This window comes from Episyrphus balteatus, chromosome 2, assembly GCF_945859705.1.
Source record: "Episyrphus balteatus chromosome 2, idEpiBalt1.1, whole genome shotgun sequence".
Taxonomy (NCBI): Eukaryota; Metazoa; Arthropoda; class Insecta; order Diptera; family Syrphidae; genus Episyrphus; species Episyrphus balteatus.
In genome coordinates, this window is record NC_079135.1 from 113923951 (window position 1) to 113951110 (window position 27160).

The window sequence follows — 27160 nt, forward strand, 5'->3', positions numbered from 1 at the left end:
CAGTGTTTAATTTTTCGAGAAACTTTTGACATTTCTTTCTCTACACTAATTGTGAAACTTGGCTCTGTCTCTGAATGCAGTCCAGCCAGCCAGCGAATAAGAAAGTAAAAAAATAGAAAAAATAAAATAAAAAATTGCGATCTACATTTTATATATTTTATAAAGAAGAAAAAAAAAAGCAATTTAAATCTATTTGTAATAATAATATAAAAACCCCTTAACAATAAATATCAACAAAATAATCAAGAAAAATAAACTCCAACAAATCGAGAAAAATATATTATTTAACTTGTTCAATCCTGTGTGTGTGCAACTAACCAACATACAAGAAAAAAAAAATCTCGATATAAAAAATTAAAAAAAAAAAAAAAACTCGTGCGATTTCATTTATATTTCTTTTGAAAAATATATAATAATTATTGTGATATAAGTGAAAGTGTTTGTGTTTTGTTAAAAAAAACGCTTAAACAAAATGCAGAGGTGAACGAAAAATTCAAAAAATCTCCTAAAAAGAAAAATTTTCACACAAATCCACGGCGCAGATAGGAAAATAGAGAGAAAAAAAAAAACAACACAAAAGAAAAGAATACACAAAAAAAAAAAGAAAGAAAAGCAAATAGTTTCATCATCAACGAACCAAGTCATCATTCAGCTTCAGAGCAGCACCAGGCTCTACTTGCTTCTGCTGAGGCAACCAACACACAAATTTGCATTCCTGCATTTCTTCTTTTTTATTTTTATTTATTTTTTTTTTGTTTCTTGTAGAAAAAAATCTGATTAAACTCAATTGTTTTGTGTTTTTTTTGTTGTTGTTGTTGTTGTTGTTGTTTTTATCTCTCCAATTGGCTAGTGTATTTTTGTGGAACAACCAAACAGATTTTCATTCACCTCTCCAAAGAAGAAGTCTCGTTGTTTCTTGGTTTCTTGAGTTTTTGCCTTTTTTTCTTGAGACATTTCCCATTTTTTAGTGTGTCTGGAAAAGTCCCTATTTTCAAACCCATTCTATCTTCTTCTTTTTCTCTCTCTTTACCCAGATTATAGCAAAAAAATAGTAACAAAAATAAAACAGAAAAAAAAGAAAAACAATTGAAAATTCATGACCTGTCCCATGACGACAGCTTGAATACGTTTTTGTTAGCTAATCAAACACACGAAAACAAACACAACAAGAAAATTGTGTAAAAAATAAAGTTTAAGACAAAGTCGCAGAAGAACCCAAACAATAAACAAAACAATAACAAAAAAAAAAAAAAAACAACAAAGATAGACAACAATATAGCAAAAGCAATAATATGATTGAATTTGAATTGGATTTTGAGGATGGCAATCGGCCGCGTGAAGTCCCAGAGACTCCTTTGAAGGAATGGCGTCTTAAATATCAAGCTGGCACAATTGTTGCTCAGGATTTTATTGAGTTCTTTCGCAAAGAAGCAAAGAATTACTTTGAATTTGAATATGTTGCTGAAGCAGGTGAGTTTTCTATTTTCTTTTTTGTTTTCAATTATAATTACCTACATTGACTTGTTACACAACTTTCCTTTTTCCAAAAAAAAACTAACGTCGGATATCATTGATTTTGTGTCTAATAGAAACTATTTTGAGAGAACAAAACTTTTATACCCTTAAGACACCTTTTCTTTTAGTTTGTTTTCTTATATTTTTGTGCGTTTTTTGGGTGGGATTTCATGGTATGGATTGAGTTTAATTGATTTTTTACTACTACTTGCAAACAGGGTTGCCAGGTTGGGCTACCTTCTTACTACTATGTACTTCTAAAATAGTTTTTGAGAAATTTAATTTCAAAGTCAACATTTGAGAAATATAGGTCGTTTCAAATCAAAAGTCCTGACTCTGAGTTTATTTTCTCGCTTCCAATAAAATTGATAACAAATAAACAAAAAACTCAATTTTATTGGCTCATTGCGACAAATCAACTCAAAAATAACAAAAAATCATGCTTGTTTGAATAAAAGAAATACTAGAGAAAAAAAATAAACAAACGAAAAATCTGAATTTGTTTATTAAAGATTTCTATGGTGACGACTCCAAAATAATTGAAAAATAAAAATAAGATATTTACTGCCCAATTATACAAATGAAAAGATGTGAATAGAATTTTAAGTTATGAATTGCTATCATATAAACTGGACATTTCTGGTCCATAGATATGGAGTGATGCAAGCCCTCGAGACTTGCCTCCGCTTCTGAGGCTAACCCTGTGAATCTCACAGACGGATCAATTAATTAAAATAGGGATATCAAGAACTGTTCTTTGTTATTTTATCGTAATTTTAGAAAAAGTTCAGCTGCCTCATAAATGCTTCCTTCCAGTAAGCGAATGAGTTTTTTTTTTTTATTTTTGCTCAATTTTCCATGGGACTTTTGATTTGAAACGACCTATAAGAATTATTTTTTTTGTATTTTAGACCCGTTTGCTGAATCAAAACTTAAGCATTTAAGTGCCACATAAATCCTTACTTGACAGTTTACGCAGAGGAAAAAGTAGGGAATAAGAGCTTATGTTCAAAGCAAATTAATCGGTGATTGTTAAAACAACATAAGTAACATTTTTATTTTTTTTTTTCAGGAGAGACAAAAAACTCTGTATTTTTGACGACGCGGCCGCATTGACAATTTTAGCTTTAAATTCGGTTTAGAGGCTTTGTTGGGAGTTGAAACTAACTAAAAGTTCTAAAAAAAATATCTTTATCAAAGAAGATTTAACAAAAAATAAATATTTTTTATATGCTGTTTTAACACCCAACGTTTTGTTGCGAGTCAAAACCACTTAATTACTTGGAAATAATGTTGTTTTGACACTCATTTTACATCCAAAGTATTAGCAATTTTAATGGAAATGAATAAAAGACCATCATAATTCAGCAATGTTATTAATACATACATTAAAAAACAAGAACATTAAACAAATAGGCGAAAGTGGACGTTCCACGGCCAGCAATGAATTTGTTATTTTTGGAGGTAGTTAAGTCTTACTAATATTGTGCAAAAGTTTTATCATTGTGACGTAGGTACTTCAAAATAGTATAAAATGCATTTTTGCATTTAACACTTTTTATTGATTGTCACATTGAATTTTAATGTTTATTTGAAGTGAAAAATAAGATGGTTTGTAATTTCCCCTGAGTTTAAAGACCTTGATTTTGAATATCAAACCAATAGAACTCAAACTAGAAGCCTTTAAGACAAGATTTACGAATTTTTTTTTAGTTTCCATTTTCAATTCTTTGCTGGTATTAATAGCTTGAAAACTGTAGAACAAAATTTCGAAACTAATGGCTCAGGGAAAATAACAGAACATCATATTTTATATTCAAAATAAAAATTAAATTCAATATGTCCTTCACACATTGCAAGATGCATTACCAATACAAATATTGCAATATCTTACATTCTTAATCTAAATGCAGAGAAAAATTCATAGTAAAACTTTTTCCTAAGATATAGTTTTTTGCATTTGGTACCAATTTAATTTATTAACAAGAACATTTTGAAAGATGCAATTCCATTCGAATCACCGCGAACAACTGACTGACACTAACTCATCGAAAAACTGTAAGAAACAACAGTTTACTTACTTCGTTTTTCCAGCGTTGAATGTAAAAAAAAACAAATTAATATGAAGTACTTAAGGTGTTTTAACACTCAATTTCAAAATTGGCAGGAGAGATATGTTGTTTTAGCACTAAATGCGTATTTTAACCTCGAAATTTTATATAATCCAAATATCAAATCATGACAAAAAATTTGTCACTTATGTGGTTTTAACAATCACCGATTCAAATGGCCCTAAGTTCATTTGAATTACAAAGTACAAGCTTTTTCCAAATTTGAATGCTCTATTTAGTTCTTAGTCAAATCCTTGAGGAAAGATCTAAAGAACTTTTCATAAATAGAAAAAAAAAAAGATAGGTACATTTATATTTGTTTTATTTGTTCCTTAGGAACAACTTGTGAAAGGGTTATTTAATCAGCAGATTTGTAGGTTCTAATCACTCTTAGCCTGGATCAGAACCAACCCCAAGAACGTAGTGGCTCCTTTTTTGTTGTTGTTTTGTTCGTTTTTGGTGTTTTTTTTAAATGTTTTTTTTTTGTCATTTTTATAGTTTTTAATTTTTTTTTTAATTTGTATATTTTATTAAGTTATTTTTATTACGTTCTGTATATTTCAAGACTATTATTGAAATGTAAGAGTTAAGGCTTGGCCAAACCGAAGGGTACATGCGGTAGCGGTACGGGTAGTTATATGAAAAAAATTCCAAACTGGAACATCAAAATTCAGCTGTGGAAATTTTTCTTACAATTACTCGTACCGCTACCGCATGTACCCTTGGGTGTGGCCAAGCCTTTATAATGTTACGTATAACAGAAAAATATCCCACATTTTCATACACTTCAGGACAGCTAAGGTCCTCAGGGACCACAAATACTTTTCTCGATTTTCATCGTGAGAGAAATTTCTCTTGAATCCATGTTGACTTTTTGCGTTAATTTAAAAAAGAAGTCATCCTGATCAGCAGCGTGTTAGCTTGACCTTTTTTTCCATTTGATTTGAGGCTATTTTTTTTTTAATAAGAAAAGATACATCTTTCCTTGAATCTCAAAAAACTAAGATACTTATGTGAGTTTCCATTTGCCACAAAAAATCAATTACACTGGTCGGCAAAAAAACAAAAAAATTCGGGAGCAAGAACTCTGTAAGGTGATTTTAATAAACTTGAGTGTGCTGAATTCAAAACAGTTTACAGATTTTTTCCATCACGTCTAGTTTTTGAGCTCTGCTCATCACAATTTTAGCTATAAAGTCCCAAAAACTAATTTTAAATTAAATGTTTTTTGACATTTGATCTAAGAATATTATTTTTACGTAATATTTTGCTATTTTTTCAACCGAATCAGGAGTCAAAAACTGAAATTTACTTCAAATCTGCTTTAAAAACCATAAGTTACCTTAACCACAAAGATTTTGAAATATCATACCTTTCTATACCAAATATCTTTTAGAAAGAAATAATTTTGAAAATAAAAATAAACGTATTTAAGGGGTAATAACACCTTGTAAACCACGAAATCGAGCGTCATTTTCATCAGCGTATAAAACAAAGAAGAAATATTATTTTCTTTTGGTGTTTGTTTAGTTTAATAAAGTATATTAATGGGCTAATGTTAAATTTTTTAATGATGTGAAATTTTTTAAATGGCGGTGTAGTTCATGGTGATAGTAAAATCCTGTGCTCCCTTCGGGCGACCAACTAACTCCTACAGTTTTTTACCGATTGGGCTGAAATTTTGTGTGGAGCTTAAAAATACTATTCTCTAGTGAAGTACGTAGGATTTTTTTGAAATATTAAAATTTAACGATTTTATGGTCTTTTTTTCAACGAATTTTATTTTTGAAATGAAATAATTTTTTCAAACTAATGCAATTTCTCTAAAAATTAATATTTCAATCCTACGTACTTCACTAGAGAATAGTATTTTTAAGCTCCACACAAAATTTCAGCCCAATCGGTAAAAAACTGTAGAAGTTAGTTGGTCGCCCATTGGGAGCACAGGATTTTACTATCATCCTGAACTACACCGTCATTTAAAAAATTTCACATCATTAAAAAATTTAACATTAGCCTATTCTGTTACCTATTAATGTACTAAATTATACTAAACAAACATCAAAAGAAAATAATATATCTTCTTTGTTTTATACGCTGATGAATATGACGCTCGATTTCATGGTTTACAAGGTGTTATTACCCCTTAAGACGATAAAATATGGCTTTTAAATATTGCATATCGACGGTTAAACTTCATAACCTCGTAAGTCATTTTTGCAAGTTTTTTAGAAATAAAAAAACAATATGTTGTGTTTCTTGTTTTTGTATGGGATCTATCAATACGAGCTCTTGAATTTCGTCATTCCTGAAAAATGTTCAAAACAACATAAAACAACATTGTTGAACTGAATATACCAAAAGATAGCTCTGAATTTTCTGAATTGTATGCATTAATAATATTTTTTTCGAATTTTTTGACTTACGAAATTCAACGTCAAAAGTACCACAAAAACGCGTTTTTGACCTGTATATATTTAAATATTTCGAAAACTTGACGTGCCAGTGAAATTCTGAGTTCATATTCGGAATCAGCACACAAAAGTCCTTTAAAAGTATGGTTTGGTTCAAGCTCCATTTTCGTTGCCGACCAGTGTTATTTTTAATTATTTTTGATATTCTGTCAAAAATTACTGGAAAATACTGGTATCTCAAATTCTATTTGCAAAAAGAGATCATTTTTTATTGATCTGAGATCAAATTTTTCAGATCTCGATTTTTAAAGAGATGTACACTAGGGTGGAGTGAAAAAAAAAGTTGTCTTAGTTTTTGTTCTACATAGCCAGGATGGGTGCCATTTGGAACTTAAATAACAGGAAAAAAGTTTCAGATCGATCAAAGAAGTTTTAGAGGGTTCACAAGTCACTTGAAAGAAATGAAAACACCATAAAGGTTGATTTATGGAATTTTTTGAGTTTTTATTGTTTTACTCAGTTTTTTTGATTCGAAAAACATGTACATTATTATTTATTGTTCAATTTTCATTTAAAAATTACGATTTTATTGACTTAAGGCCCTTTCTGCAAGAATCCATGGGCGGCGAGCACCCCCAACCCCCATAATCCAGCCACGTAAAAACCAAAAATAAAGAAATTTCTTAGACAAAAATAGTTTTGGTTTTTTGTTAATTTCTCGAAAATGACAAGATGTTTTTGGATGCGGTTTTCTGTTTTTGTTTAAAAACAAATAAGAGCATCGAATTTTAAAAACCTAAGTAGTACTTAGTTACATAAAATTTTGAAAAAATTTAGTTTGAATTTTTTTTTTTTCAAAATTTTGATTTCGAAAATTAATTTTTCAAAAACTGTGCCAGAAAATGGCCATATTAAACATTTTTGTTGAAGACGAGGTTTTTGGCTTTACAAAAGGGTATAGCACGTTTTTGTAAGTATAACCGTTGATTTTTAATATTTTTTTGTTTCAAATTAAATAATTTTTTTTTTTAAATTGCCCCTCCCCGCTAAACGAAAGGGAATAGACCCTCCTCCCATACGATTTTTTTCTTGTCTCGACCGAACCTACACGCTCTAACTTTTTGGCACATTGCTCCATCTCTTTTGAAAATTGCTCCCAGTACATTACTTCCAACAAGCATGTAAATTTTAAAGGGCGTTGTGAACCCTCAAGATATTTTTTGATCGGGCTGAGATTTGGTATGCTCTTTTTTGATGACCAATGGCACCCGTCCCTGGTATGTAGAAGAAGAAAAAAAAAAAGGAAAAAAAGGGCAGTTTCACTCCGCCCTAATGTACACTTATTTGCACACGCTTTTTCACACACACCGAAGTATTTGACAGTTGGGCTAGGCGCACATATGCGATTTCAGTCGCGCGATTATTCAGTCGCAAAAATGGATCACAAGGATTTCAATGCCTGTGAACACATATGCTTCCCGCGATTAAAAATTTGAAAATTGTGTCTACAGTCATTGAAATTCTTGTCATCTGATTTGCGACTGAATAATCGCGCGATCAAAATCGCATGTGTGCGCCTAGCCTTACGTGAACATTTGTTTTTGTAAATTTTTGACCAGGGGCCCAATTCCGCAAGAGTGAATTCCTCTTAATAATTAAAAATTATTAAAAAAAACAAGGCAGAGAAAAACTCACATAAAAAAATCACTCTTGCGCGAATAGGGCCCCAGGTTTTTTATATGGGAAAATTTCTCGCACACAGTTACGAATAAAAATAAATAATAATATCCATTTGCCACAAGAGATCATTGGATTTGCTACAAAACCTCTGTTTCAAATGGAAATCCACATTATAAACATGCAGTTTTTTTGTTTTTGACTTCAAATCAATGAGAGCATTGATTTGTGTAAAAAAAAAATTTACCCTTTATTTAAAAAATTTGTATAAAATAAACTTAAAGAAAAAACATGCAGTTTTTTTGTTTTTGACTTCAAATCAATGAGAGCATTGATTTGTGTAAAAAAAAAATTTACCCTTTATTTAAAAAATTTGAATAAAATAAACTTAAAGAAAAAAAAATATTTTTTTCTTAAATTTATGAATTTAACATTAAATTTCTCAAAATCTAGTTAGGTACTCAATCAACTTCAAATAAACAGCAAATTCAAGTATTATATTTTAGCTTTCCAAAAAGATATAGGACATTATAATGAGCTTTTGTTTTTTGTTAAATTTTTTTCCCATTCTAAGTCAAAATGGCCTCCCGCGTATATACATTTATAATGCCCGTAACTCAAAAAAGGGATCAGGTACGATTTTAAAATTTACAAATTTGAAATCCTGAAATCATTTCGAACAAATCATTACTTTTGGGATCCATTTTTGTAAAACCTGCCACGTCTTCAAGACCACCGTACTCAGTTTTCCTTCCAATTTCCGTCAAATTCTAAACAGAAGTGTAAAAAACATTGAATATGAATTTGTTTTGGGAGATTTGGCGTATCTCATTGCTTAAGAGAACTGTGCGTTTGCGTATCGATATCGATGCTACCATTAAACAAATTGATGTAAAAACTTTTCAACCACATTTTAAATGATAATAATTAAATAATACATAACCAATAAATGTAACAATAGCCGTGTTTTCGTGACGACTAAGCAAGTAAAGCAAGTTAAGCAAATTTGTTCATGAAAACGCTCCAAAGTCAATCTGATTTTTAAATATATGTAGATGTACCATAATCCATAACATCAAATGGTTCCATAGCATACCACCATATTTTTACTAGAAAATAAAAGGTGAAATAATTCCAATAAGTTTTTGGACTCTTTGTTGAATTTTAACTGACTGATTTCGATTGAATAATGTTAAATTTTATTTTTTATTGTTTTTTTTTTTTTTTTTTTAAATAAAATAAAAAACTTTTTTTTTTATTGTTGGGCTACTATTTGGGCTCCGATTTTTGGCTACAAAAATGTTTTAGTTGGGCTATCGAAGTACTTCAGGACATGGCAACCCTGCTTGCGAAATGTATGATGAAATGGAAAGGGATTTGATATTCAATATTATACAAAAACTCTATTCACTGCTACTTGCCGCGACGACAAACTACCTACGTCTATGATGATGATGGTGACGCAACCAATAGATACCCAAAAAAAAAAATAAAAAAAAGCGAAGGTGGCAAAAGAGGCAAACAAAAACGCAGAGAAAAAGTTTATATATTTTTTTCTTTTAATTGGGATGCCTGAAGCAAAAGTTAGTTGCATTTTAATTGATTAATTTTGTTTTGATATTTTTTTAAGTAACCACATATCTATCTAGATACCTTTCTACATGAATAAACAATCATTCTATAGACAATTTCATACCTTTTTGTCAACTTGAGTGGAAAAAACGATATAAATGTGAGGGGATAAGTCAGTCATGAGAGAATAGTCGTTTGCAAACTAGTCAATTAATGGCAAATTTGATGTCAGGCTTTTGGAAACGGTTCTAGTTTACTTCAGATATAAATAAAACTTTTTCATTCATTTGAATCATCATTTAGCAGGGTTTAACAAAAGTGCATCCCATATCCCCTTGCCATTTATATAAGTGGCGCTAACAATTCAAGGTGCATTCCAGCACTGGCAGTCCTTAGATTACTATTATCGATAGGCACAATGGAACATTCTCGTCGAAGTGGCTAAAATTACTAATTTATGTATTACCCTATATGTTAATGGACTAAGGACAACGGTCATAAAAATATTAACAGTTCCTCATGATGTTATTGTGCTAACTGAAACTCATCTTTTATTAATACTCAGGTATTTTAAAACACTTATCAAGTTTTCCGAAGTATTTTGAATACACTTAATGAATGATTCATCATCTCTGTTGACAGAGTTTTATTGATTGGAGTAATACCAAATCATTTAACTTCAAACACTAACGAATTGTGTTTAATAAATTGAATGACATCTTTGAAGATTCTTCTTCTCCTTTATCGATTACAGTCATGCCCGCTTTACAATGGGCAAATTCACGAAACATTAAAGACTAAATATTCAGTCAAGTTTCGCGTTTCTAATTTGCGATCGTCGAACGAAAATATCTTTCTTTCCGATCCTCGCGTTAAAGGCGACAAGAAAAATTGTTGGTTTCGTATTTGTGGAACGCCTACCTAAGTCGGGTTGCGATCAGTCCGACTATCTTGAGTCGCGCTATGCATTGAGTTGGGCTGTCTGAGTCGGGGTGTACAAAGTCGTGCTGTCCTGAGTCGGGATATACCCTTGCCTCGTTGGCCGGAGAGAAACGGATTGGAGAGGGAGACTCGAACTATCGAATGTTCCGTAATTGAATTGGTAGTAGTAACTCTTAGCCCATCCGATACATCAATGGTAACTCCATGGAGGGTTAACTGTCTTCAATTTCGTTCTTCAAGTTCTTGGAGATATTTTCAACTTGGTGGCTTAACCGGAAATTAAATCTCTCTCTATTTCTTGAACCTGCTGCTTAACCGTTGAAGATGAGTTAGAGCGTCAACATTCATTCACTCTACGTGATTCAACCAATCTTAAAAAGTAAAAGTATGAACTATTTCTATCCACATTTTATGCATATCCAAACTGGTTTATACTTTTAATGCATAAGGCTTTTTGAATAATTCCAAGTTTTATATCAAAATTAGTTTAGTGAATACTTCAAGTTGCAATTTTCTGATCAATTGATAACTGTACTGATTTACATAGCAGATTTCAGGCTCTAGTGCCAGTAGGTTTAAAGTTTGCGTCTGACCTCAGAAAAGGTTTTTGCTCCATATCATCAGTTTAACCTATTTGGAAAGCTACAAAAATACTTTGACGGCATATGCCATGAAATATCTTCTAATTTAAATTTATAGATATAAGGAATATCCTTTTATCTGAGTTTTTTTTTTGTTTCTTCTTAATAAGGGGTTTCCTTTTTTGGTCAGTGTGTAATAATCAAATTGTAATTTAAAATCAGATTGAAACCGAATTTAAGTTTTAAACTATTATTTAAGGAAAAAAAGTTGTTCCTACGGAATTTCTACATTACTTGGTAAAATTGCACCAATTTTACCAAGTCAAACAAAAACAAATTATAAAAAAGGAAATTATTATTTTTTTCATCTTGAAGAATAAAAATAAATTTAAGACTTTCCAGAGTTGAAACATGAGGAAAAATACAACAAAAAAAAGCCAATATAATAAACACGTAAATAGGCGCCTCCGTTGTGCCGTATAATGAATTCAAGATGACTTTCATTTCTTTCACGAATGGAGAAAAGAAAATAATTCATTGACCTCCACACAGTTGTTGCATGGAAAAATAAAAATAAAATTACTAAAGATACGAAAAAATATAATTTTGTCTGTTGCAAGGTGATTTGTATGAACTAGATTCGTTCTTTTCTTAAACCTTTTTGCACATAAAAGTCACAAAATAACATGAAGAAATTCATTTTTATTTTCTCGCAAAACACAAAAACAATAAAATTTTACACACAATTATTATTAAAAAAAAAACATGTTTTTTTGAAAACCATAAATTATACCAGATCGGTTTTGTTAGTTGTTGCAAAAATCATATGGTTATAAGGCTACCAACTGAATGTGGTGTGCTCCTAAAATATGTACATAACTGATAATGTTTGATGACTCAAATCGAATGTTGGTACACAACTTTTATTTATAAAAATGAAGCAAACAAAAATAAAACAAAAAAAAAAAAGACTAGATACAACTAGTCGATGATCTTTGCGGTGCAGTGAGCTTGCTTCATTGCAATAATGTGGCTAACAACCACAAAGCTGTTGTGATAATGACGTCATTTCCAATGTATTCATAGGTGTGCGATTGTTTTGTCAAGTTACTTTTGTTATTATTGCATTGTGGATGAAAATGTGAATCTATTTCCGATGGCGGAAAATCCTCGACAAATGCTTGTCTGTATTTTAAATTAAACAAAGGTAATTGTCTTTAATAAAAAGACAAAAAGAGGAGCACTAATTAAGAGAACTGAATACACAAGGTTTATATTTTTTTTCTATTAAAGCAGATTATTTTTTTTGCTAATGGATAATTACAAAATTAAAAGATATAAGTTATTGTATTCAAAGAGTATCTGTATAGATTTTAACTCCATACAAAATAGAGTCAATAATTAACTGAAAATGAAGTAAAACCTTAAGTGCAAGTTGTTGAATGATGGAAGAGTTGGCCAACGGAAAAATTTTACGAATCCTTAACAAAGTAATAAATAAAAAAAAAAACAGCTATTGGAGAATCAAGACTTAGTGACTTTCAATAATTTTTTTGTCAGAAGTAAGAGTAGAGGCTTAATTGTCTTCAATCGTTATGGTAAGATCAGTTGAGAATTATTTGCAAGCTAGACAATGCTTATAGAATCGAAAAGCATCATTAAACTTCCTGTCATCGAAATAGAGTTTTTTGTACATTGTACAGTAGGTACCTTAGAATTTAAATATTTTTAAATTTAACCTACAAAATTCTTGCTTATCTATGATAAAGTCAGGTTTCCTGTTGGCTTTTATAGAAGATGTCCAACTTTATTTTACTTGAAACGTTTTTGACGAATTGGCAATGATAACTTATTTAGAAATGAGGAAGTTTTTGGTTTAAAAATTATTAAAAAAAACCCAAAGGAATATAATCGAGGTCATTTTTTTTGTTTACCTAGTAATCAGTAGGCAATGTTAAATACTTTCCAAGCATTAAAGAAATTTGGAAAGAAAGAGAACAGAATGATTATAATAATGAGAGAAAAAGAGAGTTTGGAAATTGGAATGGGGTCGTTACTCGTTTGTTTCGTATCCCGTATGTTTCGTTACTTCAGACCCCAGTAACGAAACATACGAGTAACGATATCGTTTAGAAAGTAACGTTTCGTTACTCGTTACTGAAGCAAATACCCGCATTTTAGTAACGAATGCATACGATTTGCTACAGCTCTAATTCGAACCAGTAGATGTTTTAAGTTTAAGTAGAAATAAAACAAAAACCCTCAATAACTTGAACAAACTTTTAATACATTTAATAAAAAAGTGGCTATTGAGTGTTTTATGCCACAATTTTTTTGTTTTTCGTATTAAGGAGTGTTCGACATTTTGATGTACCAACATTAAAGTTCCAAAATGTCGCGTCGAATACCATCCCAGAATCTAATATATCTACATCTTAGTTGTAAAGTAATTGTAAATCTATAGTTAATTTTGAAACTTGTTAATTATAATCGAACACTTAATTTTTGTTATCTGTCTCTTGAGTAAATTAGATCCTAAGCTCAAATTTTAATTAGTGTCAACATATTCACTTCCATACATTAACTTCGCTTGATAGCTTAGCATGGGAACACAAGAGATTGTTATTTTTTGTTAAAATAAAAAAAAAAAACTTAGAGGCACGACCAAAGTGACATGTAACTATTTATCTAGAATGACCTTCATATAAATAATATGCATGTATTGTATATGAATGTCAATGTACGTACATGGACATAGTGTAAAATAACCTGTTATTGGACTCTAATAATTCTTTATAAAAACAAACTTATGTGGTATAGAATCTCTATGGAGTTGGAGTGTGATTTATTTTCAAAAAGTTAAAATCTCAAATCCTCAGATATCTTTTCAATTAGATCGGTGTAATGAAAATACATACATAATATTTTTTTATTTTGAAACCTTTTATCAAAATTCATGCTGAGTACTGTCAGCATGAATTATTTACCCTATGAATGATACAGACATACAAACAAAGCTCCTCCACTAATATAAAAAGGTCACTTTACTGTGGTAAACTTTATTTGCATATTGTTTTCAAACAATTAATTTAAACCATTGCGCGTGCTAATGCAAATCAATGATATTGCTGTTTTTATCTGTTTATTGTAGTTGGCACGAAATGTGTGCCACTAGACAAAAGTTATGTTTGATTTAAATTTTTTTTTGTATATTATAAAAAAGGGGTTTTTTATAGTTGTTATTCTCATTTTAACTGATAAGTTCAATTATGTGTGTGTGCAGATACCTACATTTAATTTAACTAGTGCAATTAAATCAACTACATAATATTTCAGCAGTTGTTTTGAATTTGTCAATGAAACTTTGGGTTCCGGTATTACGGCCTTGAAATAACACGTTTTTCTGTTTTTTTTTACTCATACCAATTTATTAAAGTGGGGTTAGCTGTTTTTGGGTAAACATTTTGCCTAATCACAAAATCCATTCATATCGTAGATTTGCCAATGACTGAAAATTTTGTTCTTGACGAACTAGTCAATCTGTTATTACAGCAATGGATTTGAAATGTATGGTCTTATTTAAAATGAGAGACAAGAGAGTGTCGAAAATGAGATTGGTTTCTTGAAATAAGAATTTAGTTCAAAGTAGCTAGAGAACTTGATTTGGAAATACCGTGCAGACATGTAAAACTGGCCATAAACCTACATATATTGAATACATCCATGTTCAAAAATAAAGGCAAAGTGATATTTTATAAATTCGAATATTGAGATTTTTGGATGCTGAAATGTATCGACCTACATTTAAGTATATTACCAATAAAAATAAACCCAAAACTTATTTTTGTCTTCTTTTCTTTAGTCATCTTTTCTTTTGTCTTAAACACCCACTTTTTTATTTCCCAGAAATTCTGCCTTTCATACAGACAGGAAGTTTTTTTTACACCTGTTTTACATGGCTACATCAAGATGCAAAGAAGGGATCATTATGTTGTAATGAATGATCAAAGTTGCATCATTGAAAATGATCTCACAAACTTGTTTTATTTATTAATTTATCTTAACACATTTATTTTACTTCCATCCGGAAAGAACCGAAGTTTTTGTCAATAAAAAGGAAATATGTACAAATGTACATATACAGGGTGTCCCAAAATTTAACGTCGAAACGAAAACTGTAGATAGGGTAGGTGGTGACAGTTACCAAATCTTAAGTTTTCTCAATTTTTTCTTTTGCTACGGAACCTTGAATAACTCTGCTACCAAATGCAATGTCCAACTAAATACTAAAAAAATTTACATGACCTTAATTCAATGAACCGTAGTGTAAAAAAATGCACTACGATGTTTCGGCAAGTTACCTCAAAAGTTGGTAAGTTCAATTCTCGTTTTAAAATGGTACAACATTGTTGAACATTGTTGAGAATATTCCATAAATAAGTGAGATACAAATTTTTTGAAAAAGCGGGATTATGAAAAACGGGATTTTAAAAGCGGGATATCGAACCCAACCCGAAGTTTAATTAATTCTCTTAAAGTAATAGTTGGTAGACTACGTTTTAGCAAAGGTTTATCAATGAAAATAGTAGAAAAATCTATCCTTTTGGTCTTTTGGCCGGAAATGGCGACCGTAAAACACTGCGTACCTTCTTCTTCTTCTTCTTCTTAAGGTTAAAATTTTTGAATGCATTTGGTAGCAGGGTTTTTCAAGGGTTATTCGGTAGCAAAAGAAAAAAATTGAGAAAATTTAAAATTTGTAGTCACGGCACTTGAAAAACCGTCACAGGGTGACCATTTTTTCGATATTTTTTCGAATGCCCATAACTCACAAAATACATACATACATACATATGTATATGGCTGCGATTTTTTTTATTATTTTTCTGGTAACTGTCACCACCTACCCTATCTATCGTTTTCGTTTCGACGTAAAATTTTGGGACACATTGTATATAAAAAAATAAAAATTATTAACCTTTCGTTAGTTTCCTATTGAAAGTACATTTTTGAACTATTAAATTTTTACAAAGTTGAAGTATACAGAAAAAAGTAGATTTTTAAAACATTAACCTACCTTCAGGTAAATCCATGTTCAGATCCATGATAGAATTGAATTTTATTGAAATATGTATTATTTTTTTTTTTGTTTCGCATTGAAATTTCATGAAATTTCTGACGTGATCGAATTAATGTAGACAAGCTCCAAAAATGTCCATAATAATTATTATAATAATTTTGTTTTTTGTTTGTATTTTTTTTTTTTTGTTTAATTTTTGTTTCCCTCTTTGTAATATTTATGTATACGTTTTGTTTGCATTTCAGACTCAACTAGAGAAAGCCGTGAGTATTATTCGATTTTACGTTGTTATTTTTGTTATTGCTTGTTTTAATTCATTTGACTCATTGATGTCATACATATACGCTACCATGCCTTTGTTTTAGAATTTTTAAATTAACAAAGGTTCCAAAATATCATTAAATAAATAATATCACCAGCTTGACTAACAGTGCACTAAAGGTGTTTTTTTTTTTTAATAATACACATACACACATACACTCAGGGTCTCATGATTGGGATATTTTTTTATGAAAATTTTGCTAAAAGTTTAAAGTATTTTCCAGTAATCAACATTTATCATGTTATAAAAAGATTCTTAAAAAATTTTCTTTCTTTTCGCTTTTTCCTCATTATTAACGAAAATAGGCATAATGAAAGTAAAACGGAAAACAACTATTCTGGAAAAAAGTTATATTGGGAACCCTTCTCTCGAATTCGTATACGATTAACTCCTCTCAATCTGGATTCAAATTTTGAAGACGTCTTATTCTTTGTTCGCATTGTTTTATTTGCTTGTTCTAGTTTTAATATTTGTTACCCTGACTAAAGAAAACAAGCACAGAATTTAGCGAAAGTATTAAATTGATGTGCGAAACCAGAGAATTTTTTTTCATCTCAGAACGACTAAAAATTCTTGCAAACTCTGCGAATTATGCTTTTTCAAACTCTGTTTGCTCTTACATTTAAAGTTGCTTAATTAAGAATGTTTAAAATTGTTAAATACAAATTTTGCTTATACAACAAAAAAAAAAATCATAAAATCGTTCTTTTTGTTGTTTTCTTTTTTTATTTTTAAATTAAATTTTTTTTCATTGCTAAGACCATGCATGTTTAAAATTAAAAAAAAGTGGATTTCTAATAAAACTAAATTTAAAAAAAGAAAACATTTTCTGCAATTTGTTTTTTAATACTTTTGTTTAGATTTTTACTTGCTCTTTACTTCTTTAGGACAAGTATTATATTGCGCAAAAAAATTTCGAATCAAATCAAATAATCAAAACTTAACATTCCTATGATTGAGAAGTTAAAAAAGTGGCTTTCGTCATGCCGTCCGTAGCTCTGTGCGGCTGTGCATCCACCTTTTGTACATCGTGCTAAAGTCTAAACGGATGGAATGAAGCGCCCAAAAGTCTAAGGTAACAAATAATATAGTTACTGCAAATTAGATACATAATGTTGCGTCATTTGCATACATTTAAACAACCAAGTTTAAGCGTTTATTCTCAGTCAAAACTTGTAGAAAAGTTTGTCTGGCGGAATATCATTTTCGGAGTAAAGTTCGCAAACACTAGTTATGTCTTGAGAAATATTACTTGCCTTAAAAGAAATTTTACATTGCAACAAATCCCATCTATTACTGTTTTGTCTTCAAATAAAAAATAACCACTTTTCATGGAATGCCCTATTAAGTGTCCGTAATTTCCCAAAGTGATTCTAACAAAATTGTCTACTTTTCCCGTTTAAATGGTAAGAATTTAGAACAGTCAACTATTTTATTGTACTCTCAAACATTCTTGTGGGTTATGTGCGTGTTATTTGTTATCAAAAATTTTCATTTTCACTTTGTCAATTTCTCGCAAAATGCATTACTTGAAATGGTGTTTACTCTAGACTCGATTGTAACACAGAACTTTCGGCTTGACAGTCCATCGTTTTAATATTAATGCCAAAGGGAAATTATTGTTCTGTACTATTGTTAAATGTTATAAATATTCTTGATCATGTGACTATCCGCACCATCAGCTTTTTATTTGAACTAACTGCGAATTGTTGGTTGACTTGACAGGACTTCTATTCTATAACGGTGGTACCCTTAGATAGATTTTTTCTGTGTTGTCTCCTGTTTGGAACGTGATCTCACTCCAGTTCTGATTCTAGTTTTCAGCATGGACTCATAACTTTTTGCCCTTGCCTGCATCCTTTGGTCTTGTAAAATCCTTATAAAATTCAGCACATCAGTAGCCGCACTTTTCGTTGAACCTAAAAAAGATTTCATTTGTTCATAATACATGATGTCGTAGGTGGGTCCTGCGAAAAATTGCTGGAAAAACAGTCATCAAAAGTTCTGAGCGATCTTCGGCAAGTTCCCTTGTAAATATAGGCTTGTGGGAATCGAGTACTTCTCTTGCGGTCATTCAGACAAGAATGCCTTCCTTTCCAATATTTGTGATAAAGCCGCCATCCACCCAAGCCGATGTTTCGTCTTTAAGATTTGAATATTTCATGTATATCATTCAGCATCATTAAGCCAGCAATAGTAGGCTCAACCTCGAGGAATGGATCCCTAAATGTGGGAGAACCACTCCCTTTGACGCTGTAATCTAAACACATCGTGATCGTAGTAACTCATGTTCACCGAGTCAATATGGAAATGGTGACCTCTGCGTTGATTTTATAGAAAGAATATTTACGTTACGGTTTTATACGTGGATAATGAAATCATAGGAAATTTTGTTCGTTGCGGGGTTCTCGGTTTAGAGTTAGTTGAGTTAAGATCCACCAATGCCATATAGAAACCTAGAAGTCTTAACTGTAAATGAAAAACGACGTAATAATTTTTTTAACAATCATTTCTACTGTTATTGTACATTTTATATCAATTTTATAAGGTTTTTTTTTTAAATATTTAATAATACTAAAATTTCAATTACTTTTGCTTCACTGACGCTAATCAAATTCATTACGTCTCAGAAAGAACAAATCCGCTACACTATATCCATATTCATTGCTTTTTTGACATAAACTCAAATATAACTTAACTACAGCTTCCTGAAACTCATGCAAATGATATAAATTCTGCTTTTATTTTCTAGTGCGATGTTCATTCAACGAAGCCGGTGCCAAAGCAGGTATCATAGACGTCCTGCTCGAATTCATACTCGGGGATAATCCTGAAACAATTTTGGATAAGCTCCAGAAAGAAGGTAACACCGCTGCCGTGTGTGGTAAAGTTTTCAAAAATGGAGAACCAACCTACTGTTGTCGGGAATGTGGCATGGATCTCACATGTGTTCTGTGTGTGAACTGCTTCAAGCAATCCTCACACAGGTATCACAAGTACAAAATGTCCACATCTGGTGGTGGTGGATGTTGTGATTGCGGTGATGAGGAAGCATGGAAAAAAGACCATTACTGTGATGAACATTATGTAAGGAAAATGTTTGTTTTTCTACTAAAAACTAGTCTAAATTCAGTTTTCTTTTCTTGTAGAGAAACAAAGGCCTGCCAGCTGAGAGTCCAATTATAACGGATGCCATAAAAGGCCGTTGTGACATCGCTTTTCGTGCGATCATTCAATTCTGCATGAATATATTTGAAATCGAATCGATTGCTAGTCTGGAATGTCTAGACGATGGCAATGAAGACGATCGTATATTCTGCACAGTTCTGTACAACGACGAGAGTCACACTTTCGGTCAGGTTATCCAAACTCTGACCAAAATTGTCAAGTGTCGGCAAAAAGATGCAATGGACATTGTGGCGAGTATAGACCGTGAAGGTCGTGCTGTGGTTCGTTGTGAAACATTTGCCGCATGTCGTCAGTTAAAAGAGTCCATCGAGAAGCAATCAGTGCAGATTGGAGCAACTACCAGCAATAGTAGGGCAAATCAATCGTTACGTGTGTCAGTCCTACATAGACGGGCTGTTTCGTGCCAACAATTTGCCATCCAACTGTTGACGTGGTTCCAGGAGTTCCTCATGAAACATCTAACTTTCCGAGCAATATTTGCCACTGTGATAAGCGACAAAACTACCACCTACAACATTGGTCACATTCTAGAATACGATGTGAAGCTATGGAAAACCGCCCGCAGTTGCTGGCACAGACTGCTCATTTCGGGCATGTTAATGGAATACGATAATAAAATGGCCCTCGCCCAAGAATTTTCCAAGCACTATGCCACAATTGTTCAAGATTTCATTCGTGATGATCATGATCATTCGTTTTCTATTGTGTCATTGAGTGTTCAGCTATTTACGGTACCCAGTATCGCGCATTATCTCATTGCTGTTGAGGGAATTTTCCACAAACTACTTCATACCTTCTATCATGAGTCCATCGATATGTATGTGCAAAATAAGACTCTGCACTTTGCAAGGAATATGGCCATTTCGGGGCAGTTTAAGCGTGCTGCATATATTCTCTACGATATGCGTTATATTCTTAGCTTCAAGCCAGAAGTATGGACTCCAGAGTTGCGAGAGGGCTTCCTAGAAGGTGTTAAGGTACTTTTGCGATTATTGAATGTGATGCAGGGCATGGAATCAGTAACCCGGCAGACTGGCCAACATATGGACTACGAGCCCGAATGGGAATGCGCTTTCAACTTGCACATTAAGTTGGCCAACACAATTTCCCTAGTGCTAGATTGGTGTGCCAGTGATCGGGAGATTTTGCTTAAAGTCTATCAGATGACAATGCGTCATTTGATGAATAACGGTTTTAATTTAAATACTAGCAAAATTGAAGAGCAATCAGTTAACGATCATGTCGCCAAATGTATGATGTACGATGTATCATCTCGTCCTGTTTCGATTCACCTACCTTTGTCACGATTCTATGCTGGAATATACCTTCATTTGGGCAAATATGGAATCACTTTTGATAATGCCTTTACAACTGGTGGTCGAACACCAGAGGAAATTATGGAACCTATCCTTTGCACTCAGGCAATGATTGCTCAGGTGAACTCGGGAATGTGGCGTCGTAATGGTTATTCCCTCCTACACCAACTATACTTTTACCGTAATGTGCGTTGTCGTTCAGAAATGCTCGACCGAGATATAGTTGGGTTGCAAATTGGAGCAGCACTCATCGAGAGCAATCAATATCTGATTCATTTGTTAAATAAATTCAATCTTTTGGAGTGGATACAAGCAGATTATGAATCAAATAATCTTAGTTCTACTGATGATGACTTTATTAGGCAACTATCAATGATTGATGAGTTTTTGGAGATGTTGATTGTGATTATTGGTGAACGTTATGTTCCAGGCATTGCCAATGTAACCGATGCTGATCGTATAAAGAAAGAAATTATTCAGTTGTTGTGCATTAAGTCTTATTCGCACTCCGAATTGAATAGAGCTCTATTAGATTCGAATAATGAAATAATTTTAGAACATGTGACTGAAGTTTTGGCAGATTTCAAAAAACCCATGAAGACCGATTCGAAGGGTGTTTATGTGTTGAAAGATGAATTCTATGACGATTATAATATGTACTTTTATCATTACACAAAAGAGGAGAAATCAAAATCGGAAGAGAACCAAAGGGCACGTAGGAAATCAAAAGAATTGCTGGTTTGTTGTCCACCGCCATTACTTCCTAAGCTTACTGATGGATTTATGTAAGTATTTTATTGGCATAAAAATAGTTCATTCGCTAACTGATTTATATTTTTTACTTTAGCTCAATTGCGAATCTCCTTCAATGTGATGTGATGATGACTATTATGTCAACTGTTTTTAATCGAGCTCTAGATCTCAAATCATCTAGTTTCACTGACAATCATTTGCAAAAGGTTTGCAGCACTTATATTTTTGTGAAATTAATAATGAGGCAAATTATGATCTCTTTCAATTAAAGGTTCTTCATTTGATTGGATATGCCCTGCAAGAAGAAGCATCCGGCAACTATCCTTTCCTGCAGTTTTATGAGCGATCGCAAAGATTTGATATTTTGCCATCACTCGAGAAGCTTTCCCACAGTGCAAGGGTAAGTTCCTATGAATATTTTCTTCACTTCATTTCATACTTCATACTTTAAGATTCCAACAATAATCGAAACATCAAAAAAATAGATTTCATTCGGCTTTTCATTTATTATCTTGAGATTGAGAAGAACCAACGTTTTTTTTTCCTTTTTTATGCTATAGGGTCACAGTTTTCCAAACTAAAATTTTTGATCCTAAGGCTTCTCCTATGGAACTCACCAGGTTGACATCGTCAAACTTTGGCAAGTTTCCTGGTTTTGTTATTTGTCTGTTTCTGATGCATTTATTTTTACCGTGTTTGTGTTTAATCTTTTTATGATATGTCTTATTTAACTAAGTTTCTAAAGAATCTTCTTTGTATATGAAAGTACAACTTAAGTTGATAGTTTTGTCTTTTTTTTTATCCATTATCGACGACAGTCATGATACACTCCCCTACCTACTCAAGAAATGTCGACAGTCCTCAAGGTTTTGAATTGTGAAAAGTGAAGGCTTCCTCGGATTCCTCTGATTTGATTAAACTTTGTTACTACTGCTGTCATATGTTTTGTACATTATCCAACATTGTGAACCATTTGTAAGTGTTGGACGAACAACTGCAGTATAGAGCTTTACTTTCAGTTCAGGGGCATTTTTCGTTCACAAAAAATTGCCAAGTTTTATCGCCCCTTCATCTATTCTACACTTATGCGATGGTTGATGTCATAATCACAAGATGCTTCACTGTTGATCAATGTCCGAAACAGGGACGCCTGGATCGGAAAATGGACAGCATAAATTTATTATGTTTTTCGAGCTTATGCGGTACCCACTTCTCTTGAGGACATCCACTTAAAAATTAAGTACTCGTTGCAAGGATTTTCAGTTATGATGGATCTATTAGCAAAGAATAACTGATTCACTTTAGACCGTCACTTTTCTTTCAAGCAGAAAGTCTAGGACTGTGATAAATTGCAAAGGACTCTAGGCGCTTCCTGGTAGACACCAACTTTGGCATCGTACCTTCGTTTTTAATTTGCTCGTACTTGTTCATGATCATCCGCCAGTAGATTTCTCGAACGTCTCGCTGTCTCAGGGAAACCCATATCAGATCTTGTGGTTGTCTATCGAGGCCTTTTCAAAATCAACTAGCACAACATGCAAAACAAAAGCTCAATTTTTTGTATGTTTTTAATGAAGTTGTAAAAGTCTAGCCAGAATGTATTTTTTCTTCCTGCTGACATCCATTTTGAAGAGCATTAGTATACTGATGCATTAGCACACTGACAATATTCCTCACCTTTCCTTGCATGACCAATTTTAGACAAATTATTCACAGAACTTCCAAATAGCCAAAACGTTTCCGAGTAGCTTTTCCGCAAGGATGAAACCAGTTCCGTTTCTGCCCTGCTCTGTCTATCTTTTGTCTTTAGGTCCAAGAAACGGGCTCTGTTTTGAATGTTTCGCCTTATGGTATCTTGGACGCATAAGATATCCACTCGCCTTCTCTTCATCATCTCTTCCCATTCACAGATTCGGCCGCTCATACTTCCAACGTTCCAACCAGCGATTCTAAATCTTCGTTTAACGTTGTGCATTACTTTGCTAGTCCCCAGCTCAGATCAGATCATTTCTAATCGGTCCGGGATCAGTATTGTTCGTAGCAGCGGTACTGCCTGGCGGAAATTTAATGCACGCTTTGTGGAAACCTCTTAGATGTTATTGTGTGTCGTAAGGCTCAGTCTGATGTTATTTGCCTAGATGTGATGTCCTCCTTTTTCATAACAGAAATAAATGCTTCGCCTTTTTCTCTATCCACATTGTGCCACTTTTTTTTAACAGGGTCCTCTGCATGTTTGCCTGTTATTCTCGTTTTTAAATTTGATAAACATTTTATTTAACATGGTCCCCGATGGTTTAAAAAAAAATAAATTTGTGGCACGCCATTCCATGAAGGAGCAAAGGCCTAGTAACACTTCTATCATATTTGTGTGTGTGTAATTTATTTGCAAGAATGTAAACAACCTACTTTTTACCACCGAGTATGAACGACTAAGCGAAGATGCACTTTTTCATGACGATGGTACTCTTGGAGGCTTTGTCAATTCTTCCCAAGAGGCAGCGCCCTTAAATAAAAATGTTTTTAAAGTGGTGGAGGTCTAGATCCGAACCCAGAGCTCTGTCGTCATTGTTCATTGCAATTCGTCAGATAGCCGACATTTTTATTCAAATCCGTACCCAAAAACAAAAGCTGTTTTGGTGCTTGTGAAAATCACAAAACGCATATCTTTTCAACAATTCCATAATTCTAGAAATTTTGGAAAAATATTCGATAACACTTTCCCAAGTTTTCGATACTGGCACACAGGAGATTCTTTGCTAAGCCCCAACCATACCCGCTACCTTTATGAAAAGGTCTTAAGTGTTATTTTAAATTGCTAGGTGCAGATTTTCGTTATATTATTACGAAAGCAGTACAGCTGGTCATAAAGAATCTTAGAATAGAACAACAAAAATTACATGTGACTACCGACTTCAATGTGTCATGAAATGCACTTCATTGTATTGTAACTTATATGCCTTTGCGATATGTGCATTATTTTCTTTTGTGTTTGATATCTTCCAGGTTGAATCACACCGTGACTTTATATTGTGGACATTGAAGAAGTTCAAAGAACTCCAACCAAAAGAAGCCGCTGCTGAGGAGGCAATGGAAACACCTGCCGACGAAGATGCCGATCTAGAGCCAATGACTACAGCTGAAGCTGAAAAGCAGGAAAAAGAAGAACGTTCCCGCCTAGCTGCTCAGCGTCAATCCAAAATTCTCGCTCAAATGATGAACGCCCAAAGAAATTTCATGAAATCCAATGCAGAGATGTTTGAAAAACTTGAAGCCGTAAAAGATGATGATGACTCATCCATGGACTGGCAAACAGATCGTGATCGTAGCGAATTTGAAGAAGGAGCTGTAGCATACAGATCCTTAGCTTGTTTGGGTTACGATAGACGTATGCAACAACCCGTTGACAAAACTTTCAAATGCATTCTCTGTTTTGAAGATTGCACTGTTACCAAGGATGGACCTTGTTTAGTTTATTCAGCTTATATTCAAAAGAGTAAAGTTCTCCCACCTACTGGAGATGCACCCAATTCAATATACACTAGTAGTTGTGGTCATGTGATGCACGATACTTGCTGGAATGAATACTATTCGAATGAAGAATCCAAAGAAATGCGTCGTCCAACTCGTAATCGTCAAGGATATTATCTTCTCAGAAATAATTCAGACTTTCAATGTCCCTATTGTAGATGTGTTAGCAATGCTGTTCTCCCATTAACAGCTCCCATTTCGAAATTCTCAATCAGTCCTGTGATACACACTGGTGATGACGTGATACCCTTTGACAGTTGGTTCGATGTAATGGCAGCGTTTACAGAAATCGTCACAACAGTGCCAACAGCTTCTTCTCCTAGCGGTGCAAGTGCCGATGATGACACACCAAAAGACTCTGACTGGTTTATGTATCCAAATATGGAGGAAATTCTATCGCAACAGAACGTTAACATTGATAACTTCAAAAAACTCTGTGCTCCTCAACAAGGTTTGGAAATAACAAAAGAATGGGCTTCCTTTGCGGATCGCTTCACCGAAAGCTTGAGAAAGTTTGCCCATACCCCCTTTGACTTAAATAAAAACGAAGAGTTGCCAAAACTATGGCACACTTGTAGCTATACAATACAGGCTTTGGAAGTATACTTGCGAGCCACTTCAAAGCCTTTCAAGAGTGAAATGTCCATCCGTCACAGCAGTTGCTTGAGTGGTCTGATACGCGCTAGCTGTCTTCGTGCTGGCAATGTCGATGCCGAGGACTTGAATAATATTCTAAATCCTCTGCGAAAAATTCTCGAAACCTTATTCAAGCAAAAGGGCACACCAGTGCTTCAGTGGAATTGTTTCGAGATGCTTTTATCTGTGATTTTATCAGTACCAAGTATGATGTACGCTTATGATGGCAAAAAAGCCATTACTTGCGGTAGTTTCTTTGAATTTTACGTCCTGCAGCATCTGTTTATTGCAAATTTGGTGAAAGCCGTTTTACTCTTCAATGAGGAGGACCAAACCTTCATGGATATTGACGAAGAAGAGCAGGAGTCAAAAGAAGATGAAGAAGCTGCTTCAACTTCAACATCATCACCATCTGCATCACAGAATACCCCCACAACAGCAGAGGTTTCTGAAGACTTAAAGAACTTCTATCAGCGCTTCAATTTGCGGCAACGAAAGAATCCCACACAAGAAATCTCACAGCGCACTCTGCGCTCCTTGCTAGAACATATTCGGGTCGAATCGAGGCAATTCTTACGTTGCGCCTGTCTATTCTTCCATTTCGTTACCGATGTAGAATTCACAGACGAGTTCCTAGAACCGGACAGTGACACTTTTGCCAATATGTGCAGCTATCTAGGCCTCAGTACATCTGTCGAAACATATTTCGACAGTAAACGGCCATACGCCCGCATCGCAGAAAACTTTGCTTCCCATCCACAAATTGAAGAATACACCACAACGACTACATATTTACCTGTTGTACCGTGCACGTTGCCAGTGCCCAGCTTGGTGGCACTTCCAGACGACTATAGTGATCTAATAAACAGTGTGTCGGAGCTCACGTGTCCCAACAACGAACGTGAAGAAATGAAAACACCCACCATGTGTCTGGTTTGTGGTGACATCCTATGCGGACAGTCGTACTGCTGCCAGCCAGAGCTGGAGCCAACTCGTATTGTTGGCGCATGCACCTATCACGCTCATTATTGTGGTGCAGAAATAGGCGTGTTTCTGCGTATACGAGATTGCCAGATTGTCTATTTGGGTCGCAATAAAGGCTGTTTCATTCAACCACCTTACTTGGATGAATATGGTGAAACAGATGCCGGTCTGAGACGTGGCAATCCGCTAACTCTGTGTACAGAGCGTTATCGCAAGATACACCTGCTTTGGTTGGGTCATGGGCTACATGAAGAAATTGCTCGTCTAAATGAGACAACGTCCATAACATCACATCAATGGTACGACATGTAGTCACGACTGGCCGCAACTCGCTTCATTCGTCGAGTGAGGAGGAGAATCATAAGTCGTTTGTTTTTCATTTAAACTAATATTAAAATTGTTTTTTTTTTTTTAATTTTTTAAAATAGTTTTTTTGTCGCTATTTTGTTATGGATGAACTAAAAAAAAATTAATATCAAAAATGTAAATTTCGTTATGCACACGATACAATAATAAATAAATTAAAAAAAAAAAGAAAAAATC

The 27160-nt window shown here is 33.3% G+C and overlaps 1 protein-coding gene across 4 annotated transcripts; it reads left to right on the top strand.

Annotated features, from left to right (window-relative positions):
• LOC129911145 (E3 ubiquitin-protein ligase UBR1) lies at positions 1-27036 on the top strand. 4 transcript variants are annotated; one of them, XM_055988834.1, is made up of 8 exons: positions 1-104; positions 1035-1470; positions 16135-16152; positions 18964-19298; positions 19361-21501; positions 21564-21675; positions 21741-21869; positions 24473-27036. In XM_055988834.1, exons 2-8 carry the CDS (start codon positions 1293-1295, stop codon positions 26927-26929), a joined length of 5370 nt encoding a protein of 1789 aa, XP_055844809.1. In that variant the 5' UTR covers positions 1-104; positions 1035-1292; the 3' UTR covers positions 26930-27036. The 4 variants fall into 4 exon arrangements, with proteins under 4 accessions (XP_055844809.1, XP_055844810.1, XP_055844811.1 ...); XM_055988835.1 differs by having other exon boundaries at positions 38-480; XM_055988836.1 differs by having other exon boundaries at positions 38-195.
• The last annotated feature ends 124 nt before the right edge of the window (positions 27037-27160 follow it).

Coding starts and splice junctions, on each gene's coding strand:
- LOC129911145 (XM_055988834.1), top strand. CDS start 1,293: ATGATTGAATTTGAATTGGATTTTGAGGATGGCAATCGGCCGCGTGAA. Junction 21,502..21,563: donor AAGCTTACTGATGGATTTAT/GTAAGTATTTTA, acceptor TTTTTACTTTAG/CTCAATTGCGAATCTCCTTC. Junction 21,676..21,740: donor CTGACAATCATTTGCAAAAG/GTTTGCAGCACT, acceptor TTTCAATTAAAG/GTTCTTCATTTGATTGGATA.